General features: G+C 56.7%; 3 protein-coding genes across 3 annotated transcripts in view; 1 reads left to right on the forward strand and 2 right to left on the reverse strand.

Annotated features, from left to right (window-relative positions):
- Nucleotides 1-2,371: 2,371 nt before the first annotated feature.
- On the reverse strand, nucleotides 2,372-9,676 carry MSLN (mesothelin). Its single transcript, XM_010003573.1, has 16 exons — nucleotides 9,640-9,676; nucleotides 8,699-8,730; nucleotides 8,235-8,284; nucleotides 7,700-7,808; nucleotides 7,512-7,597; nucleotides 6,964-7,090; nucleotides 6,688-6,878; nucleotides 6,497-6,587; nucleotides 6,275-6,419; nucleotides 5,533-5,714; nucleotides 5,178-5,333; nucleotides 4,854-5,002; nucleotides 4,456-4,589; nucleotides 4,185-4,285; nucleotides 3,878-3,998; nucleotides 2,372-2,418 (listed from the first exon to the last, which is right to left on the reverse strand). Exons 1-16 carry the CDS (start codon nucleotides 9,674-9,676, stop codon nucleotides 2,372-2,374), a joined length of 1,758 nt encoding a protein of 585 aa, XP_010001875.1.
- A 4,827-nt stretch (nucleotides 9,677-14,503) lies between these two features.
- On the reverse strand, nucleotides 14,504-16,317 carry RPUSD1 (RNA pseudouridylate synthase domain containing 1). The gene is made up of 5 exons (XM_010003547.1): nucleotides 16,136-16,317; nucleotides 15,917-16,043; nucleotides 15,723-15,825; nucleotides 15,535-15,636; nucleotides 14,504-14,907 (listed from the first exon to the last, which is right to left on the reverse strand). The coding sequence occupies exons 1-5, from the start codon at nucleotides 16,315-16,317 to the stop codon at nucleotides 14,504-14,506; spliced, it is 918 nt and encodes a 305-aa protein (XP_010001849.1).
- CHTF18 (CTF18, chromosome transmission fidelity factor 18 homolog (S. cerevisiae)) overlaps nucleotides 16,316-16,413 on the forward strand; it is a 12,560-nt gene continuing 12,462 nt past the window's right edge. Inside the window, exon 1 of the mRNA XM_010003574.1 lies at nucleotides 16,316-16,322. Coding sequence (XP_010001876.1) covers nucleotides 16,316-16,322 — 7 coding nt within the window. The remainder of the gene's footprint in view (nucleotides 16,323-16,413) is intronic.

A 16,413-nucleotide genomic window follows, 5' to 3' on the forward strand; every position in this document is an offset into this window, starting at 1 on the left:
TCCTGCTTTTACATCTGTAATTCTTGCTCTTTGTTTTCTCCTAGAGCCTGACACCTTCGCAGGTTAAGGGCTTGCTGGGGATAAATCTTGGTGACCTGGTGAGCTGGCAGGACAAGTCTCCCATCTGGGAGTGGATCCACATGCAGAAACAATCAGAATTGGATAAGCTGGACATTGGGCTCACTGGGGGAATTCCAGAAGGCTACATCAATGTCACGCCCAAGTTTGAGTGTATGTATCAAGTTAGGACCTCTGATTTATATTCTGGGGGGGTTACAGCAAGGAGAAAATCTGCCTTGTGAAAGCAGTGCTGGCAAAGAGCTGTGGTCGTGCCTCAGCAGGGCTTGTGCCAAGGCCCTGGGGAGTCCTGCCTGCTGCTCTTGTGCCCAGGGCACAGCAGCTGCTGGTCTGGGCTGCTGCAGACCCCTTGCAGTGGCCCTTGTCACCATCCACCCGGCCCATGACAGCACCTGGGGGGTGCTCAGCTCCTCCCTGGCCACCACAGGTAGAAAGCCCTGATCAGAAAGCCAAAGATCTCCCCTGGATGTGACATCAAGAGATGTTCTCCTCCACGAGGCAACGGTTCAGTTGCTGATCTCTTTGCACTGATGCCCCCTTTTTTTCCTCCAGCACCATCCTCAGCCTCCCTGGGGCCCGTGGCCATGGCACTGCACCTCCTGCCTGCTCTGCTCCTCAGTTTCCTGACCATGTCTGTCTTGTCTTGAACACCTTCCCTCGGGAGAGAAGCCAGATGAGGGGGACCAACCTGTGACCTGCTCTGATGCCTGGCAGGGACAGCAGGGCTGGGGGTGCTCAGTGCTGGCAGCCAAATGCTGCACAGCCCAGAGGTCACTTCTAGGTGCTTTCCTCTTTCAAATCACCCAAAACAAATCAGTGTTCTGGCTGAAGGGAAGATTTCAGGCTCTCCAGAGCAGGATCTTTGCTTGCCTTTCATACAGAGCAAGCCCAGGTAAGGCCCAGCCACCAACTGTGTCAATACTTCACTGCACAACCCTGGTGGGCTCAAGGGTGAGCAAACTGACTGTTCTGGGTGTAAATGCTTGCATTTCTCCAAGAGCCTGATTTCTTGACACTGCCAAGACCCCTGAGCAGGAGTGAAGCTTTCCAGCTGCTTGTAAATAAATCATGGAACTAAGTAAAAAAAGTGCCAGAAGCAAATTGATGAGTTGCTCTTCTCTTCATTCAGAGCAGTTCTGCAAGGGTTGGTCCAAATCCAATGGTCAGGAAGCCCAGACATCCCTGTTTCTTTGGTGTTGACTTACAGAGCTGAGCCTGTTCTCAGTTTCTTCATGGGGAGGGTATAAAAACTTGGTGTATGATTCCCAATGCTTTTTAAAAATGTATTTCCACTCCTTGGGACTTTCTGTTCAAAAAAGCCTCAATGTGTCCAGCATTAACAGATTGATCCCCAGCACAAATCTTGATTTTTTTCTTTGACACTCAACAAGTGAGAAGCAGGAATCTCCCCAGCCTGCAGGGAAGGAAACTACTGGGTGGAAGGTCTGCAAATTGGAGGGAGAAACACTCTGTTGTAGTAGAGCTGTTGGAGGAGGAGACATCTGATAATGAGGAAAGTCAGAGCAAAAGAAGTAGAAAATGTTTAGATTTAACCCAGCTAGGAAAACCTGCACTATGAAGCACAAGGACACATTTGAGTAGGAAAAAAAAAGTTGATTGTTTTATTCTATAGCTTTGTACAGTAATAAAGATAAATTATCTTCAGTTAATCATCCCTCTAGCAAGGTTTGTGTACACATCTTGATCAAAAATCTCCTAAGTTCATGAAACAAGTTAAATATGATTGTGTGGATCTCTGAGTTTCCAGACTGTGTTGCTGGGCCCTGATCTGCTGCTTCTGCAGTGGCAAGTAACACAGATCCCTGAGCTGTCCCAGCAGGTCCCAGTGGGACTGCCTAGAAGTAAAATAACTCCCAGTGCAAGTAGGGCTGGCAGGACTGACCCCTCTGCCAGCAGTGATGCCTGGTCAGAGCAACTAGTTAGTGCCTGGTGGGTGCTTTGGGCTGGAAAACACCTGTCCTCCTTTCACTGCCCAGCCTCAGGAATGATAAGGAAATCCTGTGCTGGTATCAAGTGGGCAAACTCTCTTTCTTTGCTGGGTTTCTGCTTTGCAGCAGGGAAGTGACCAGCACAGATGTTTTGCAGGGTGGTGGAAGTGAAGGGCAGGATCCCGTGGGTGAGGAGCTGGAGGGGGTCAGAGGAGCCCCCAGAGCAGGGAGCTGCCCAGGGCTGCTGCCAGGATGGGCATGAGGCAGGAGGAGGCTCTGGCTCCTGATCCTAGGTGGAGAAGAAAAATGAGGTAGCATTGGATTCTCCAAACACACGTGAGCTGTCAGGGCAGCAGAGCTGCTTTGGGACTCGGGTACCTGGAGGATCCACCTGTCAGGACAACCCCTAGATGTGACCTGGTCATGAATAGTGAGCAGGACTGAGTCTGTCCTTGCTTTCCCCAGTGTGAAGCAGGAATCAATCTGTTTGAATCATCAAAGCCAGGGGTGTAGCTCTGTCAGGTTAAGCAGCTCCTGTTCCCAGGGCTCCTGCAGCAGCTGCTGCTGAGGGACACTGTGCAGCTCCACCAGGGCAGGCCAGAGCCTTTAGACCAGCATTGACAGAGTTGTCCCAGCTTCCTGCAGGGTGGTTGAGGGGTTCTGTGTGTGATGAGACACCTTGAGGTGCAGCTTGCAGGGGCTGCAGGCAGTGTGCCCCAGACCCAGGGGCTGTAACGCCCTGGAGAGACCCTTTGTCTAACCAGGAGCTCCTTGGGGTGTCTTGTGGGCACCAGCACAGCAGTAATGAGGCTGGCCAAGAGCAAGGTGGACCAGCTACTCCTTGGGGGTCAAGACTTCTGCCCCACCATCAGTTCCTAAGCCTTTCCTGGCTCTGAACATTCGTGTCTTACCAGCTCCAGGCACCACGTTGATGTGTCCATCGGGTGTTGGTCTCGGTGTCCCTGGCACAGCTGTGGGGGTTTTTTTGGTGGTCTCACTGCTGCTGGTGGTGGAAGAAGGGCTGGGAGATGCTGGAGGGGCACTGGTCTTGCAAGGCAATGTTGCAGTCTCGGCCGTTGAGGAGACAGTGCTCTTTTGGGTGGAGGTGGTGGAGCTGGGGATCGGGGTGGGCTTGTGAGGAGAGAGGTTAATTCCTGTGGCTGTAGAGGTGGAGTTAGGGGCAGGGGTGCTGGGGGGGTTGTGGGTGCTCAGGGTGCTGTGGGTGGCAGGAGTGGGGTGGGTGGTGCCCCCAGGTGCTGGAGGGCTCATGGACACCGAGGGGGTGCTGGTGTTGTGGAAGGTACCAACTGGGTTAGTACCAAAGCTGGGGGTGGTGGTCCCATGAGCAGGGGGGGGGACGGAGCTGGAAGAGGTGGTGTTGGACTTGCCAGCAGGGAGGGGGGTGGTGAGGAGGGTGGCACTAGGAGGGGTGGCCTTACTTGAGGTGGCAGACTGGTGTGTGGAGCTTGGGATGGCAGAGCCTGGGGTGGGAGCAGGTTGAGTGGAGGTGGGAGCAGGTGGGGTGGCAGAGGAGGGAGCAGGTTGAGTGGAGGTGGGAGCAGGTTGGGTGGAGGTGGGAGCAGGACCCCCACCAGCACTGGGGGAAGCACTGGAAATGCTGTCAGGGGGGGTTGGGCTGAGCATGCTTGGGGTGGGGGCCTTGGAGGGGCTGGTGCTTGAATTAGAGGTAGGGTGACTGCTCATGGCAACAGGGATAGGGACAGTGGTGAGGGTGGTGGGCATGGGGACAAGGTCTGTGGTGCTGGCTGAGGCAGTGGGGTGAGGAGGGGTGTGAGTCCCTGTGGGGCTGGGCTGCACCATCCCCCCTTGCAGGCCAATTCCCAGGATACAGTCCAGCTCCTGCTGGGACTGTCTCTTCACCCACTCCACCACCACCGTCTCGTTCTCAGCTGCCTTCAGGTAAGGGAGGTTTTTCCCAAGCAAATTTTTCACATCCATGACACTGAGTTTCTGCAACACAAACACATCATCTTTGTTCATCCTCAGCAGCACCACCAAGTGCTTTTCTCATGGGACTGCAGAGCAAGTCCTAACTTCCTAAAGGAAGTCAAAAAGGGTAAAGAAATAGGAGCTTGGTGATGTGCTGGAACTGTGGCCTCTCCCCACAGTCAGCCCTGCAGATTCCAGGAGAGGTACCTGCAGTTCCTTGGGATTTAAGTGAAGGAAGGTGCCCATGTCCATGTTTATGGCAGTGCCTCTCTCAGCCAGCCTTTTCAGGTCATCTGCTGGAGCTCCACCTTGAAGAAAGTATAGGGGACATCTAGACACATGCAAACACTGCAAGCACTTTTGGAGGGGCTCTGAAGACTGCCAGGTGTGTCTCTAGGGTGGCTGAACCCCCCTGGCAGAAGAAGGGGTGTCCCACCTCCATCACTGTGGGAAGGAAGCTGAAGGCTGAAGCACCTACCCAGGTATGGCCGAATGAGGCAGTAATAGACACTGATGGAGTTGGCCTTGTCACCAAAGACATAACAGGCCTTTCTGTAGAGCTGGTCCTTCTTGGCTTGAGAGCAGGAGGAAATGTTTAACTGCCCAGCAGTCCTGGGGAGAGAGAAGGTCACAGGTTAGTGCTGGGGGCACCACCCCAACCACAGGTAAAGCCCTTTTGTTAGTGGGAGGAGACAAGTGGTCTGTCCCTGCCTGCAGTGCTGGGGCTCAGGAGTTGGGAGCAGGACAGGGATCCCATTTTGCTTCTTGCAAGGGGCTGCAGCCAAAACAGAGGTAGGAGCCTGCATCCCACCAGCCACTTCCCCTGTGGCTCCAAGGGCCTCAGAGGATGGAAAACATCCCTAAAAAGTTGCTTACCTGATGGCTTCTAGAGGTATTTTATCGATCTGCTCCTCCTGCAGGTTACACAGGTTCCTCCCCCCAATTGTCTGGAGCAAGGGCCCCGTCAGGGTGGACCCCATCAAGGTGCCCCCCAGGGCCTTGTACCTTTTGAGCAGCTGGTTGACCTGGGAAACACAGTTCAGGTGGTTGCAGGCAGGGTAGGAAGATGCTCCCAGGAGAAATGCCTGTGCTGCAAGGCTGCCGTGCTGCCCTGGGGCAGCACCTCAGCTGGGCTCCGGCACCCAGTGATCCCAGTTTGGGGTCACCAGCACCTGAACCCCTCTTCTGCCATGGGTTTACCTGGGCAGGGTTCCACTGGCCATCTGAGGGGTTAAGCAGGGCCAGGAGTGTGTCACTGGAGGTCACCATCCACTGGCTGATCTCCTTCGGCGTGTACAGGCGGGACAGAGTCCCGAGCTCCTTCAGCTGCTTCTCTGGGATCCCCGATGGGTAAATCTGTAGGGCCAGGCCATGGGGGCAGAGAAGAGGGTCAGGGGAGGGAAAAGAAGGCAGAAGTAGGTACAAGGGACCTGCTCAGGTGCCTTCATCCCCATGGCTGGTGATGCCCATTCCCGCAGCTGGTCTCGCCCATCCCGGACGTGCCCGTGTCACCAGGGGGGCTGTGCCAGGGCTCCTGCCCTGTGTCACCCCTCACCTCTGACAGCCTTTTTTTCATCACCATGAGGAACTCCCTGGGGAGTGGCTGCTCAGACAGCAGCTTCAGGTTTGCTGTTAAAACCTCATCGCTCAGGCACAGGTAGAACTCATCGACGCTGTATATGAGGAATAACAAGGTGTCGGAGATGGTGCTGGCTGTGATGGGGCTGGACGGGCAGCCTGTGGGCAGGAAGGACATGTCAGGGGTTTCTTCCCTTCCCACCTTGGCCTTGATCCTGCCATGTGGCCCCAGAAAAGCTCCAGTGGAGGCACATGGAACCACCATCCTGCGGGATTGTGAACCATCCTCCCAGCCCCTGGCTCCCCAGCCTGGGAAGGAACCTTATTTGTTTTCCTTCCTTAAAGTTATTCCTGAGGAACCTGCTGATGTTTCTACAGACTTCGTGGATTTTGTCCTGTTCAAGGCAACTAGAACTGCTTGGGCAAGGTGAACCCACACCACCCACAGGAGCATCCTCTGGTCTTGTAGCATCCTCCCCTACCCAGCTCCAGTTTTCTGCTCTGCTCCAGCTCATTCCTGGCTGCTGCTGCCACCACATTTCTGCTCCCAGGTAAGAGCAAACACCCCAACAGAGTTTCCCCCCCATGTCCCCAGTGGCTTTATAGGAATCCCACAGTTTTCTGTGGGGGGGACCCAGATGCCAACCATCCTAGGGACATTTTGCCCCCCAAGAGCTCTGAACTGCTCTAGAATGGCCACAGTGAAGGGAGATGCTCACCTTCTGTGGTCCTCTTCAGCCTGGGATGAGACAAAGCCACTGCTGCTGGGAAGGCCCTGAGGAGGGTCAGGGACTTTTCCCACTGGGAATGTCTCTGGCTGCTGTAAGTGGCTGTGATGGTCCTGCCAAAAGCCTCCTGTGTTGCCTGTAGAGGGGCAGAGGGTGCTGGGTCCTGCAGCCTCAGGGGGCAACTCCCCTCAAGCTCTCCAGGAGGGCACTTACCTTGGGCACCAAGCTCAGTGTGGTCTGGTTCAAAGCCAGCACAAGTGGCCCCAACCTATCTAGGGTCTGTAAATCCCAGCTGGAAGGGTCCCTGTGGAGGTCAGGAGAAGGTTGGGTGTTGGTCCAGCTGGTGGGTCCACCACCCTGCCTGCACATTGCCTGCCCCGTAAGGGCAGGTGGGGGCTCCTTACCCATACACTGTGCCACCCCCAAGGAGCACAGCATTGAGGGCATCCTGCTGGGCCCCTGTTAGCACTGGGCAGAGCTTCAGGTTCTCCAGGACTCCGGGGTCTGAGGCTGTGATGGTCTCAGGCTCCATGTCACACACCAGTGCCCCAAGGCTGCTGAGCTGCTCAGGTTGCAAGTGGCTGCTCCTCACCCCCTGGGAGAGACAATCCAGCCCTCGTACAAGCACACGGTGAGGGGTGCAGGGGACCCTGGCCACTCCCAGCTCTCCCCCCACTCACCAGGCAGGCCAGTGCCCGTTGCAGCAGCTCCTGCCTCTGGACTGAGCCCCTGGGCAGCAGGTCCAGGTTCCCATGGGAAGCACGGCTGTAAAAGGCTCCACAGGTCTCACTGTCCACCTCGGCCAAACTGTGGGGAGCAAGAGCCAGCATGGAGAGGAGGAACGGGGTGAAGGGCATCACCTCATCTCCACCAAGAGGTCTGTAATGTTGCTTTTGGGGTTATGGGGAAAGTCCTTTAAAACGATCACTCCTTTCTGAGCAATGAGCTGCTGAGCTCACTGGACATCTCGGACACAGGATGGGGGCCACCCAATTCCATGCATCCCACGCCGTGCCCAGCAAGGCCCTATGCTTGGAGAGAAGCAGGGTGAGGAGAAGTCCAGGGGGTCTGCAGGGCTGGAAATGTCCCATGTGGGTCTGAGGGCACCCACAGACACAGCTGCTTTTTGGAATACGCTCCTCCCCAGGGAGCTCCACGTGCCCCGGGGTGTGCCAGGGCCCCGGGATGAAGTGATTCAGCCCCAAAACCACAGCCCTGTGCTGCTCACTCAAAGAAGAGCAGCAGGTTGGGCAGGTACCTGCCGAAATGGGCCGTCGGGTTCTTGGCCGAGAGCAGGTGGGCCAGGCAGGAGAGCTGCGCAGAGAGAGGCTGGTCTGGCCAAAGCCAAGGTGCTCAGAGCCCCTCGGCCACCCCCCCGGCAGGCTCTGTGGGGTCTGCAGCCCCTCCCCTGCCCACCTGGACACTGCTCAGCTTCTCTGGTTTGTTTTGCAGCCCCCGGGCAAAGGCCAGGAGGGCAGCGGCGGGCAGGGCTGGGATGCACAGGAATCCCTGTGGGGCTGGAAGGCTGCGGGGAGGAGACAGGGCTGCAGCTCAGCAGCAGCTTTAGCTTCCCCAACACCCCATGGAGGTCAAGCCTGCTCCTTCCCTTGGGAACTTTCCCCTTTCACCCCAACCACGACTGCGTTGAGGTAAGTGAGAATAACGCGGGGATGCCGTGAAACTGTCCCCTGATGCCAGCGGTGGGGACAAAGGGGGTGTCCTGGCAGCCAGGAGGGTGCCTGTCCCCATGGCCAGGGGGGTGGCAGAGGAGCCCACCATTCCCTGGGAGCCAGTGGAGCTTGGGGTTCGGCTCCATCTCCAGCTACACCTGACAGGGCACAGGGACACAGATGCTGAGAGAAACGCAACATCCACCCACCCCGGCCCTGCCCCCCGAGACCCCCCGAGACCCCCGCTTGTCTGGGACCCTTGTCTTGGGAGCGGTACTTACTCAGGGTGTTGCTCGGTGGCAGACAGGGCAGCTCCGATGAGCAGGGTGGCCTGAGGAGGAGGAGGGGGGGATGCTCAGGCCCACCAGGAACACAGGGGTTTAGCCCCCCAGGGAGGGAGCAGGGAACGGGGTCCCACCCGGCGGAGCTGCCACAGCCCCGAGGTGGGACAAAACCCACCACAGCCACGCTCAGGAGTGGGGACCCTTCAACAGGGGGTCTGTCCCAGCTTCCCCACAGCTGGGGGGACCTGGGGTGCCCATCAGGTCTCGGGTCCCAGCCCTTGGCTCGGGAGCAGGGCAGGGACACTGCCCGACAGCGGGTGAGCGAGGAGGGTGGGATGGGACAGGGGCTGCTGGGGGGAGCAGAGGGCTGGGGAAGCACAGCAGCTCTGCCCTGTTCCTGCAAAGCCCTGGGGTGCTGGGAGGCACTGGAGCAGCAGGGGCGGGGGGGGGGGGGGACTCACCACTGCCACTTTCACCAGGTCTGTGGAGAAACCTGCAATGAAGCAGGAGGGGGTTGTGAAACATCCGTGTTAGGGAATGTATGGAATGTCCATGTTAGGAACATCCATGCTGTGAACACCTGTGCTATGGAGTGCCCATGCTATGGAGTGCCCATGCTATGAATATCCATGCTATATGAACATCCGTGCTATGAACATCCATGCTATGGAGTGCCCATGCTATGGAATGTCCATGCTATGGAGTGTCCATGCCAGGAACATCTGTGCTATGGAATGTCCATGCTATCCATGACTGTACATGCAGGCAACTGGGGGCTGTTCTAAAGCAGCTTCATGGTTAAATTCTGGGAAGGGCCTTTTCTTAGTTTTAAATGTGAAATTAATTTATTTATCAATTTATTAAATTTAAATGAATGTAAATTAATTGATTAATTTTAAGTTTTTAATTCAACACGATTACATATTATTTAAATAACTATAATATAGTTCATCACATAATGAACTATTTAAAAACTAAATATAATAGTGATTAAATAATGACACATATTTATCCTACAATATGATTTAGTTAAATTATTTTTATATTTAAAATTTAATACCATTTTTCTTAATTGAATAATATTTGGTAAATGCTGGTGACCACCCTGCAGCCCCCTGTGCTGCCCTGCAGCCTGTGCCAGCCCTGACAGCCTGGGGTGCCTTGGAGTGGGTTTGCAAGACAAAAAAAAGTGAGGAATCTGCCCCTGGAAAAGTGTTTTCATGCAGATTTCTATCACGGTGCTGTCAGCAGCTGGGCAAGCTCCTTGGGGATGCTGGTGGGAGCAGGAGGCAGTGCCAAAACCAAGAGGGTTGGGAATGAAAAGCAGGGTGGGCTGGAGCATCCCCAGTGCTGGGGGGGTCCTGGGGCAGGGTCAGCTTGAGGGGGACAAGGTGTAACTCACGGAGGCAGAGGGAGGTGGCTGGGGCTGCCCACACCATGGTGGCTGTTCCAGGGCTTCTTCCTCAGAGCCAGGGAGTGTGTCCCACCCCCAGGATGGTGCTGGCAGCTGGCTGGGCTGGGAATGGTCCTGGAGCTGATTCCTTTGTCCGATGCTGGGGCTGGAGCTGTGGAGCACTGCAGGGCAGGGTGCCCACCCGTCCTCTCTGAGAGCCCACACAAGCCCCTGCACCCAAGGGAGAGGGTTTAAATCCTAAACAAGAGAAAACAGACTTTCATTCTCCACCTGTTATTAAAAGAAACTCTACCATAAATTGTTCTTTCTGACACCCAGAGCCCAGCTCCTGCCTGTGCCCTGCAGGGACAGAGTCCCCCTCCCTCCCCTGGCTCTGCATGGGCCACACCAACACAGGCTGGGAGAAACCCAGTGCAACCCAGTGGAGGAGCACCAGCAGGCATCACCCTCCCCTCTCCCCAGCCCCAAACCCCTCAGCTAGAAACCCCGACAGGAAATTAATCCCTGCTCCAGAAATGGGCTGCCCAGAGCAATTACCTGATTGCCCTGGGATTTTTCTGCTAAGTCTCCTTACGGTCCCTGAATCCCACTGGTGCCCTGCTCGAGTTGCTCACCTTCCAGGGGGGGATCTGGCTCTGGGATGAAGCTTCTGCTCCAGAGAAGGTGCTCACCCACCTGCTGTGCTGGATGGGCTGGGATGGGGCCGGGGACAGCTCGGCACTTATCTGCTGTGGGGTGGGGATGTTGCTCTGAAACTGGGGTGTGACGGGGCAGTTTCTCAACAATGTTTTTGTAAAGCTGCTTTCTCTCCTGGGTTTGGTTTTGGTTTTGTTGTTGGGTGTTTTTGTTTTTTTTTTGTGTTTGTTGGTTTTTGTGGGGTTTTTTTTCTTTCCTAAAGTGTCACTTTGAACTTCGAGGCAAATGGCTTAAATGGCCTGGTTTGGTGATTTCTGGGCTCCTGATGGAGGAACTTCCTCCTGATTAGTGAAACACCTTTGAGCTATTCAGGGGGCTATTTTATAGGGCAATCAGGATACAGAACAACCGAGTCCTGGGTGATGGGCTCAGCACCCCTCTGGGAGGTTCTCCCCATCCCAACTTGTCCTTTTGGCCTTGACTGTGGACAATCCTGTTCTCTTTTTTTACAGCTTTCCCCACTTCTGAACCTGCTTGGAAATGCCATCCAGCAGGTGCCATGCAGAAGGAAAGCAGAAAGTAAGGAGGCAAAGCCTTTCTGAGGCTGGGTGAGGAAAACCTGGAGGAGCCTGATCCTGTGCAGCACCAGACATGTTACCTGAGCCTTTATCCTGGGAATAAGGAAAGGTAAGAGCTGTTGGCAGCGGGTGGCTGGGCTGGCAGCCTGGCTGCACCACCTGCTCAGCTGGGTGTGGGGGCACCAGCCTTCACAAAGGGTCCCTGGACCTGCTGGCACAGTGATGAGCAGAGTGTGCCATCCCCCAGTGCTCCCAGCCATCACGTCTCCGTCCTCACCCTCCATGAAGCAACCGGTCTTGCAGCACCAGGACTTGCTCAACACTGGCAGATGATTCTGGTTTCTATTTTGGAAGGATTTCCTGTAAAAATAGCTCTCGTTGGAGTGGTAAAATTACAGAAAATTGTTTGCTATGAGGCTGCTGGTGGGACACAGCCCCTGCCGCAGGCTGGGTGGTCAGAGGTGGCTGGGCAGAGGCACAGGGGAGCCCTTTGCAGGTCACCGAGTCTTGCTGCATCCCCACAGAGCTTAAACCCAACCCTGAACCAACCCCAGGAGGAGCAGGCACAGGAACATCCACCCCAAACCTGTACATGCTGGGAAGCATTTGCCAAACCCCTTCCCTGGGGGCCTGGGTCCGTGGTGGGCACCACTGCCTCCCCTCAGGCCAGATGGGCTGGAAATGCTCCCTCCTCTTAACCAGCTGCTTCTCCACCCTTGCCAGGATTATAACCCTAAAAACATCACAGCCTGAAGACTGCAAATAATTCCTTTGGGTCTTCACTCACTTCTCCAGCTTTTCCAACCCAAGGAATGACCATTGATGTGCAAGGGTTATACAGAAAACTTGCATGGCACCAGCTTTCCCTGTGCACCTCCTAAACCCCAGGAGCCTTGGGGCTGCTTCCCCATTTCCATGCCAGGAAGAGCTGCTGTCTTTTGAAATGAGGAGTTTTTCTTCTGCTTCTGCCTGTTGGTTGGGGTCAATCCCAGATGGTGGGATTGGGCAGGGGAAGGGCCAGGGCAGCAGCATCTTCCCCAGCCACCTCGGGCATCCTTGGTCATCTGTGTCAAGAGTTACTAAATCCAGGAAGGCTTTCAGGTAGGTGGTTTCGGCCAGGGAGGGGGATCTCAGCTGGGCGAGGACCTACAACAGGTTGGCCGGGTTGAAGCCCTGGGGCTGGTCCTGCTGGACTGGTCTGGGCTCATTCCTGGAAGCCCCCAGCACCGAGCCGGCCACACTGTGGAAGACGCCAGCCCAGGCAGCAGGGGGTGGATTGAGAGACCAGAGGGTGAACTGCAGGGTACACAGGGAATGGTTTATTACAGCAACGTGCAACGAGGAATAAGGGTGACAGCAAGCTGTGCAGGATGTCATGAGACACACACCTGATCACGCCCCCCCCTTCCCAGTGCACCAGTGGATTCATGGTGCAAAGAACAGCCCCGCGGCAGCGACGAGGGAGCAGGGCTGGAGAGTGGGAAACGTCTCTCTGCAGGGCAAGGAAGGCAGATTTATCTCTGGTTGCTGCAATGTCAGGTAAAAGTGCAACGCAGGGAGGTTGTTGGGTGGTGTGGGGGCTCCTCAGGGTGCCAGCCCCTGGCAGTGACAGTCCATCACCCTGTGCGTGGGCACCGGTGTGTCCCACATGCCACCCCTTGTGACCACCAGCCCTGCAGCTGAGGGAAGAATCACCCCAACACATCCTGTCACACAGCAGGGACAGTCCCTCCACGGGCTGTGGGAAAGGATGGCTGTGTCCTGCCTCTGCTGCTGCAAACCTCACCCGTAACTTCTCTGGGCCTCCCGAGAATGTCACCTCGTTCTTCAACAAACAGGTTCCTGGTCTTAATTTACAGCTCTGGGACCTGCCTGTGGCTGCCCCTCCCCTTCTGGGAGATGGGATGGGCAGGGATGGGACCTGGGAGGAAGGAGACAGGTCTCCTGCTCCTCCAACCCCCCCTGTGACATTTCAGGAGCCCACAGTCCCCACTCAGTGCCCAGGGCTGGTGCCTGCAGAGCCCTGCACCTTGAGCCTGTCCCTGACAGCCTCCTCAGCCACATGGTGAGCTGGCATCTGCCAGCACCCAGGGACACAAGGGACAGGAAATGCAACACCCCGTGGGGTTTTGGTGACCTGCACAGTGTGCTCACCCCAAGGAGAGGGCAGAGCTGCTTTATTCCCCTTTGGGGCAGGAATATTAGTTGTGCGAAACCGCTGTCAGGGCACGATAAACAGGAATGCAGGGTGACAATAACTCTGGGCACCTGCTGATTTGGCAGCTTGGTGCTGAAGGACCAGTGCTCTGGGTGTGATGGGCTCCAGCCTTCCCTGTCCCTCCAGCCCATGCCTGCTGCCTTGCTCTTGCTCTCTTCATTCTCCAAACGTCCTCCTTAGGCTGGGAATGGCGGGAAGGAGAGAGCGAAGCGGCACAGGCAACTCCAGAGAAACTCTTGCAGAGAGCTAAGCTCCTTCCTGCCCTTTGTATCAGGCCTCGGCTGTTCTCTCAGCTCCAACCCTTTCCTTGGTTGCTCTTGCTGCTCCAGAGCCCTCCCAAACTGCCCACCCAAAGGACTTCCCCCCAGCACTGACACCCCACAGCAGCCAGCAAGGAGCTACAGGGACCAAGACACGATACTTATTGCTCCTCATTTGGGTAGAGGAGAAAGGGGCTTGTGCCTTCTGACCTGTCTCAGCAAGGGTTACATCCCCAGCCAGGATAAAAGTGGGTGCTAGGAAAAGGCAATGCCAGTAGAAGGAATGATGAGATCTATTAAAAAAGCTTTGGGCTGCTGGCTCTCTGACCACACAAGCACTAAAAATACACGTGTCTCTGAGACCACCCGTATTTCAGAACCACTAAAAGATGAGGTTCTTGTCTTAGAAATTTGAAAACAAAAAGTTTAAAATCCTTTCATATTGACTTGCTCATCTTCAACACTCCTTTAAAAAGACACACGTGGGTGGAAGCAGGAAGGAAAACGTGTGGGCAGGGATGGGCAGGCAGCTCATCCTTGGAGGCAGGCAGGGATGGGCAGGCAGCAGGGAGGGCCTGCCTGGGCCCATCAAACAGATGGGGCCACTCTAGGACCAGCAGGGGTTGTTGGTACCCCCGAGGCTGCCCCTCAGCCTCCTGATCTCCCACCACCCACACAACACGTGTGCCAGCAGGCTGGAATGAAGGGAATTGAGGGCAGGGCCACAGAAGCTGCACCCAGCATGTTCTCCCCTCCCTTTGCTGGGCTGCATTTTAGCATCCTAAGATGCAGGGAGGGTTTGCAGATACATCCATTGTGCCCATGGCAAGGGCAGTGTCCCTGCTGCCCTGGCTGTGCTTGGGCCCTCAGGGCAGGGACATAAAGCATTGGGGTCACTCTAAGCTGGTATGTGACACACTGACTCTGCTGCTGAGGCTCAGAATCAGGAAAGGGGCATCCAGTGGCCAGAGGGATGATGTGTAGGTTAAAAACCAAACCCATCCTAATCACTGCTAAAATCTGTCTAATCCCAGCCCCAGGAGTGAGGGAAGCCACGGACTACGGGGAGTGCAGATGTGGAGTCAGCACTGGGCTCTGCGGGGACCCACTGGGACAACAATGGGAGCCTTGGGCTGGGAATGCAGAGATGTGGTGGGAACTCACTCCAAAGCCCACTCAGCCAACCACTGCTCGCACCGGGATCGCTGCTCCTCCGTCTCCGGGCTCCTGGCTTTGCTCCGTGCCTCCTCCTCTTCTCTGCCACCAGGCACGGCCTCCTGGCTCTGCTCCTCTTCCACCTTCTGCACCACTTTGTCCTTCAGCTCCTGGATGACCTCGTCCAGCTGGTGAGTGATGTGGTGGGGCACCCAGTTGCTGTCCATGGCGGTGACGAAGGGGTCGGGCGCGCAGACCTCGATGAGCTCCTTGCCGGCGGGGATGCGCAGGTAGTAGGCGTGGAGCATCATCCTGTAGGGACTGCTGTCCTTCCTGTGGCTGTAGGTGAAGTCCCCCACGATGGGGTGGCCGATGGCACTGCAGTGAACCCGGAGCTGGTGAGTCCGCCCTAGGGAGAGAGTGAGAGTGGAGGAATCACATGGAATTGTCTGCGTGGGAAAAGACCTTTCTGATCATGGAGTCCAGCCCTGCCAAACTCACCACTGACCCATGTCCCTCAGCACCACATCTACGTGGCTTTTAAATCCCTTCAGGGGTGGTGACTCCACCACTGCCCTGGGCAGCCTGTGCCAGGGCCTGACAACCCTCTTGGTGAATGAATTTTTCCTGTTATTCAATCTAAACCTCCCTGGGCACAGCTTGAGGCTGTTTCCTCTTGTTCTTTCACTTGTTCCTCGGGAGAAGAGACCAACCTCCCCTCAGCCTCCTTTTCTCCAGACTAAACAACCCCACTTCCCTCAGCTCCCATCAGCTCTCTCACCAGGTTATCCCTGAAACCCTCCTGGAGGGCAGGGTGGTGGGAGGTGACAACGCACTAAGTGGCTCAGCCCTTTCCAGGCATCACTTTGCAGGACGTGCCCACGCTGCCACCGAGGCCCGGGGCTGAAGGTGCAGGTTCCACTGCAGCACCTCTGCCTCAGCACTTTGTGCTGCTGGGGATGGGCACTGCTCTGTACCCAGTCCCACGGACCACATCAGAGCCACAGAGCTGCAGCCCCCAGCCCCCATCTCCCACCTGCCAGAGGCTGCAGCAGCACTTTGGTTACGGGGTCTCCGCTGTAGGACCCGTGCTCAAGCACCACCAGCTCCGACTGGCAAGGTTTGGGGTTGTCACAGCCTGCAACGAGACCCAGGAAGGGGGGATCAGCTCCCCGCAGCACAGCCCGGGTGGTGGGGGCAGCACAGAGGTGTGGGACCGCTCACCCTGCGTCCCCTCGATGCACATCATGTGGGTCGTGCCCTCGGTCGTGCTCTTCCCGATGGCGAAGCGGATCGTCAGGCGGCTCTGGCTGACGTGGCCCCTGACCTGCAGCACACAGAGCCCGTTGGCAAACCCAGGCCCGGGACAAGCAGCAAGTCAGCAAGCTCAGCAGACACGGGCAGCAGCAGGAGCTGGCAGGGGAAGGCCACCCCGGCGAGAGAGGGCGCCGGTCCTTAAAACACTTGTAGGCGCTTCCCGCCGCGGCCTTGTTGAGCGCCACGCACAGGGCCCCGCTGGTGGAGAAGTCCAGCTGGTGGCAGAACCTGCGGAGGAGACGGGAGGCAGAGGAGCGACCCTGGCACGTGGGAAGCCCCTCCAGGCCAGCTCAGAGGCAGGGCCCGGCCCCCAGCCCAACCTGAAGCCGTAGTAGGTGTCGGGGTCGGCCAGCTCGGGGAAGCGGTGCTTGAGCTGGCTCTGCAGGGTCAGCGTCTCGTACCACATCTTGCTGTCGATGCGGAGGTCCCAGTGCTTGTTCACCACGATGAAGTCGGGGCTCTGGTACAGGATGGACAGGTTGTCGATGGTGCCCGGCTCCATGGCCGGTGCCCTGCGGGGAGCGGGAAGGGGAGCGGGGGCTGAGCCTGCAGCCTGGGCACCCCCGGGACGGGCACGGCACCCCCGGGACGGGCACGG

The sequence above is a fragment of the Chaetura pelagica genome, unplaced genomic scaffold (assembly GCF_000747805.2).
Source record: "Chaetura pelagica isolate M959 unplaced genomic scaffold, ChaPel_1.0 scaffold408, whole genome shotgun sequence".
Lineage (NCBI taxonomy): Eukaryota > Metazoa > Chordata > Aves > Apodiformes > Apodidae > Chaetura > Chaetura pelagica.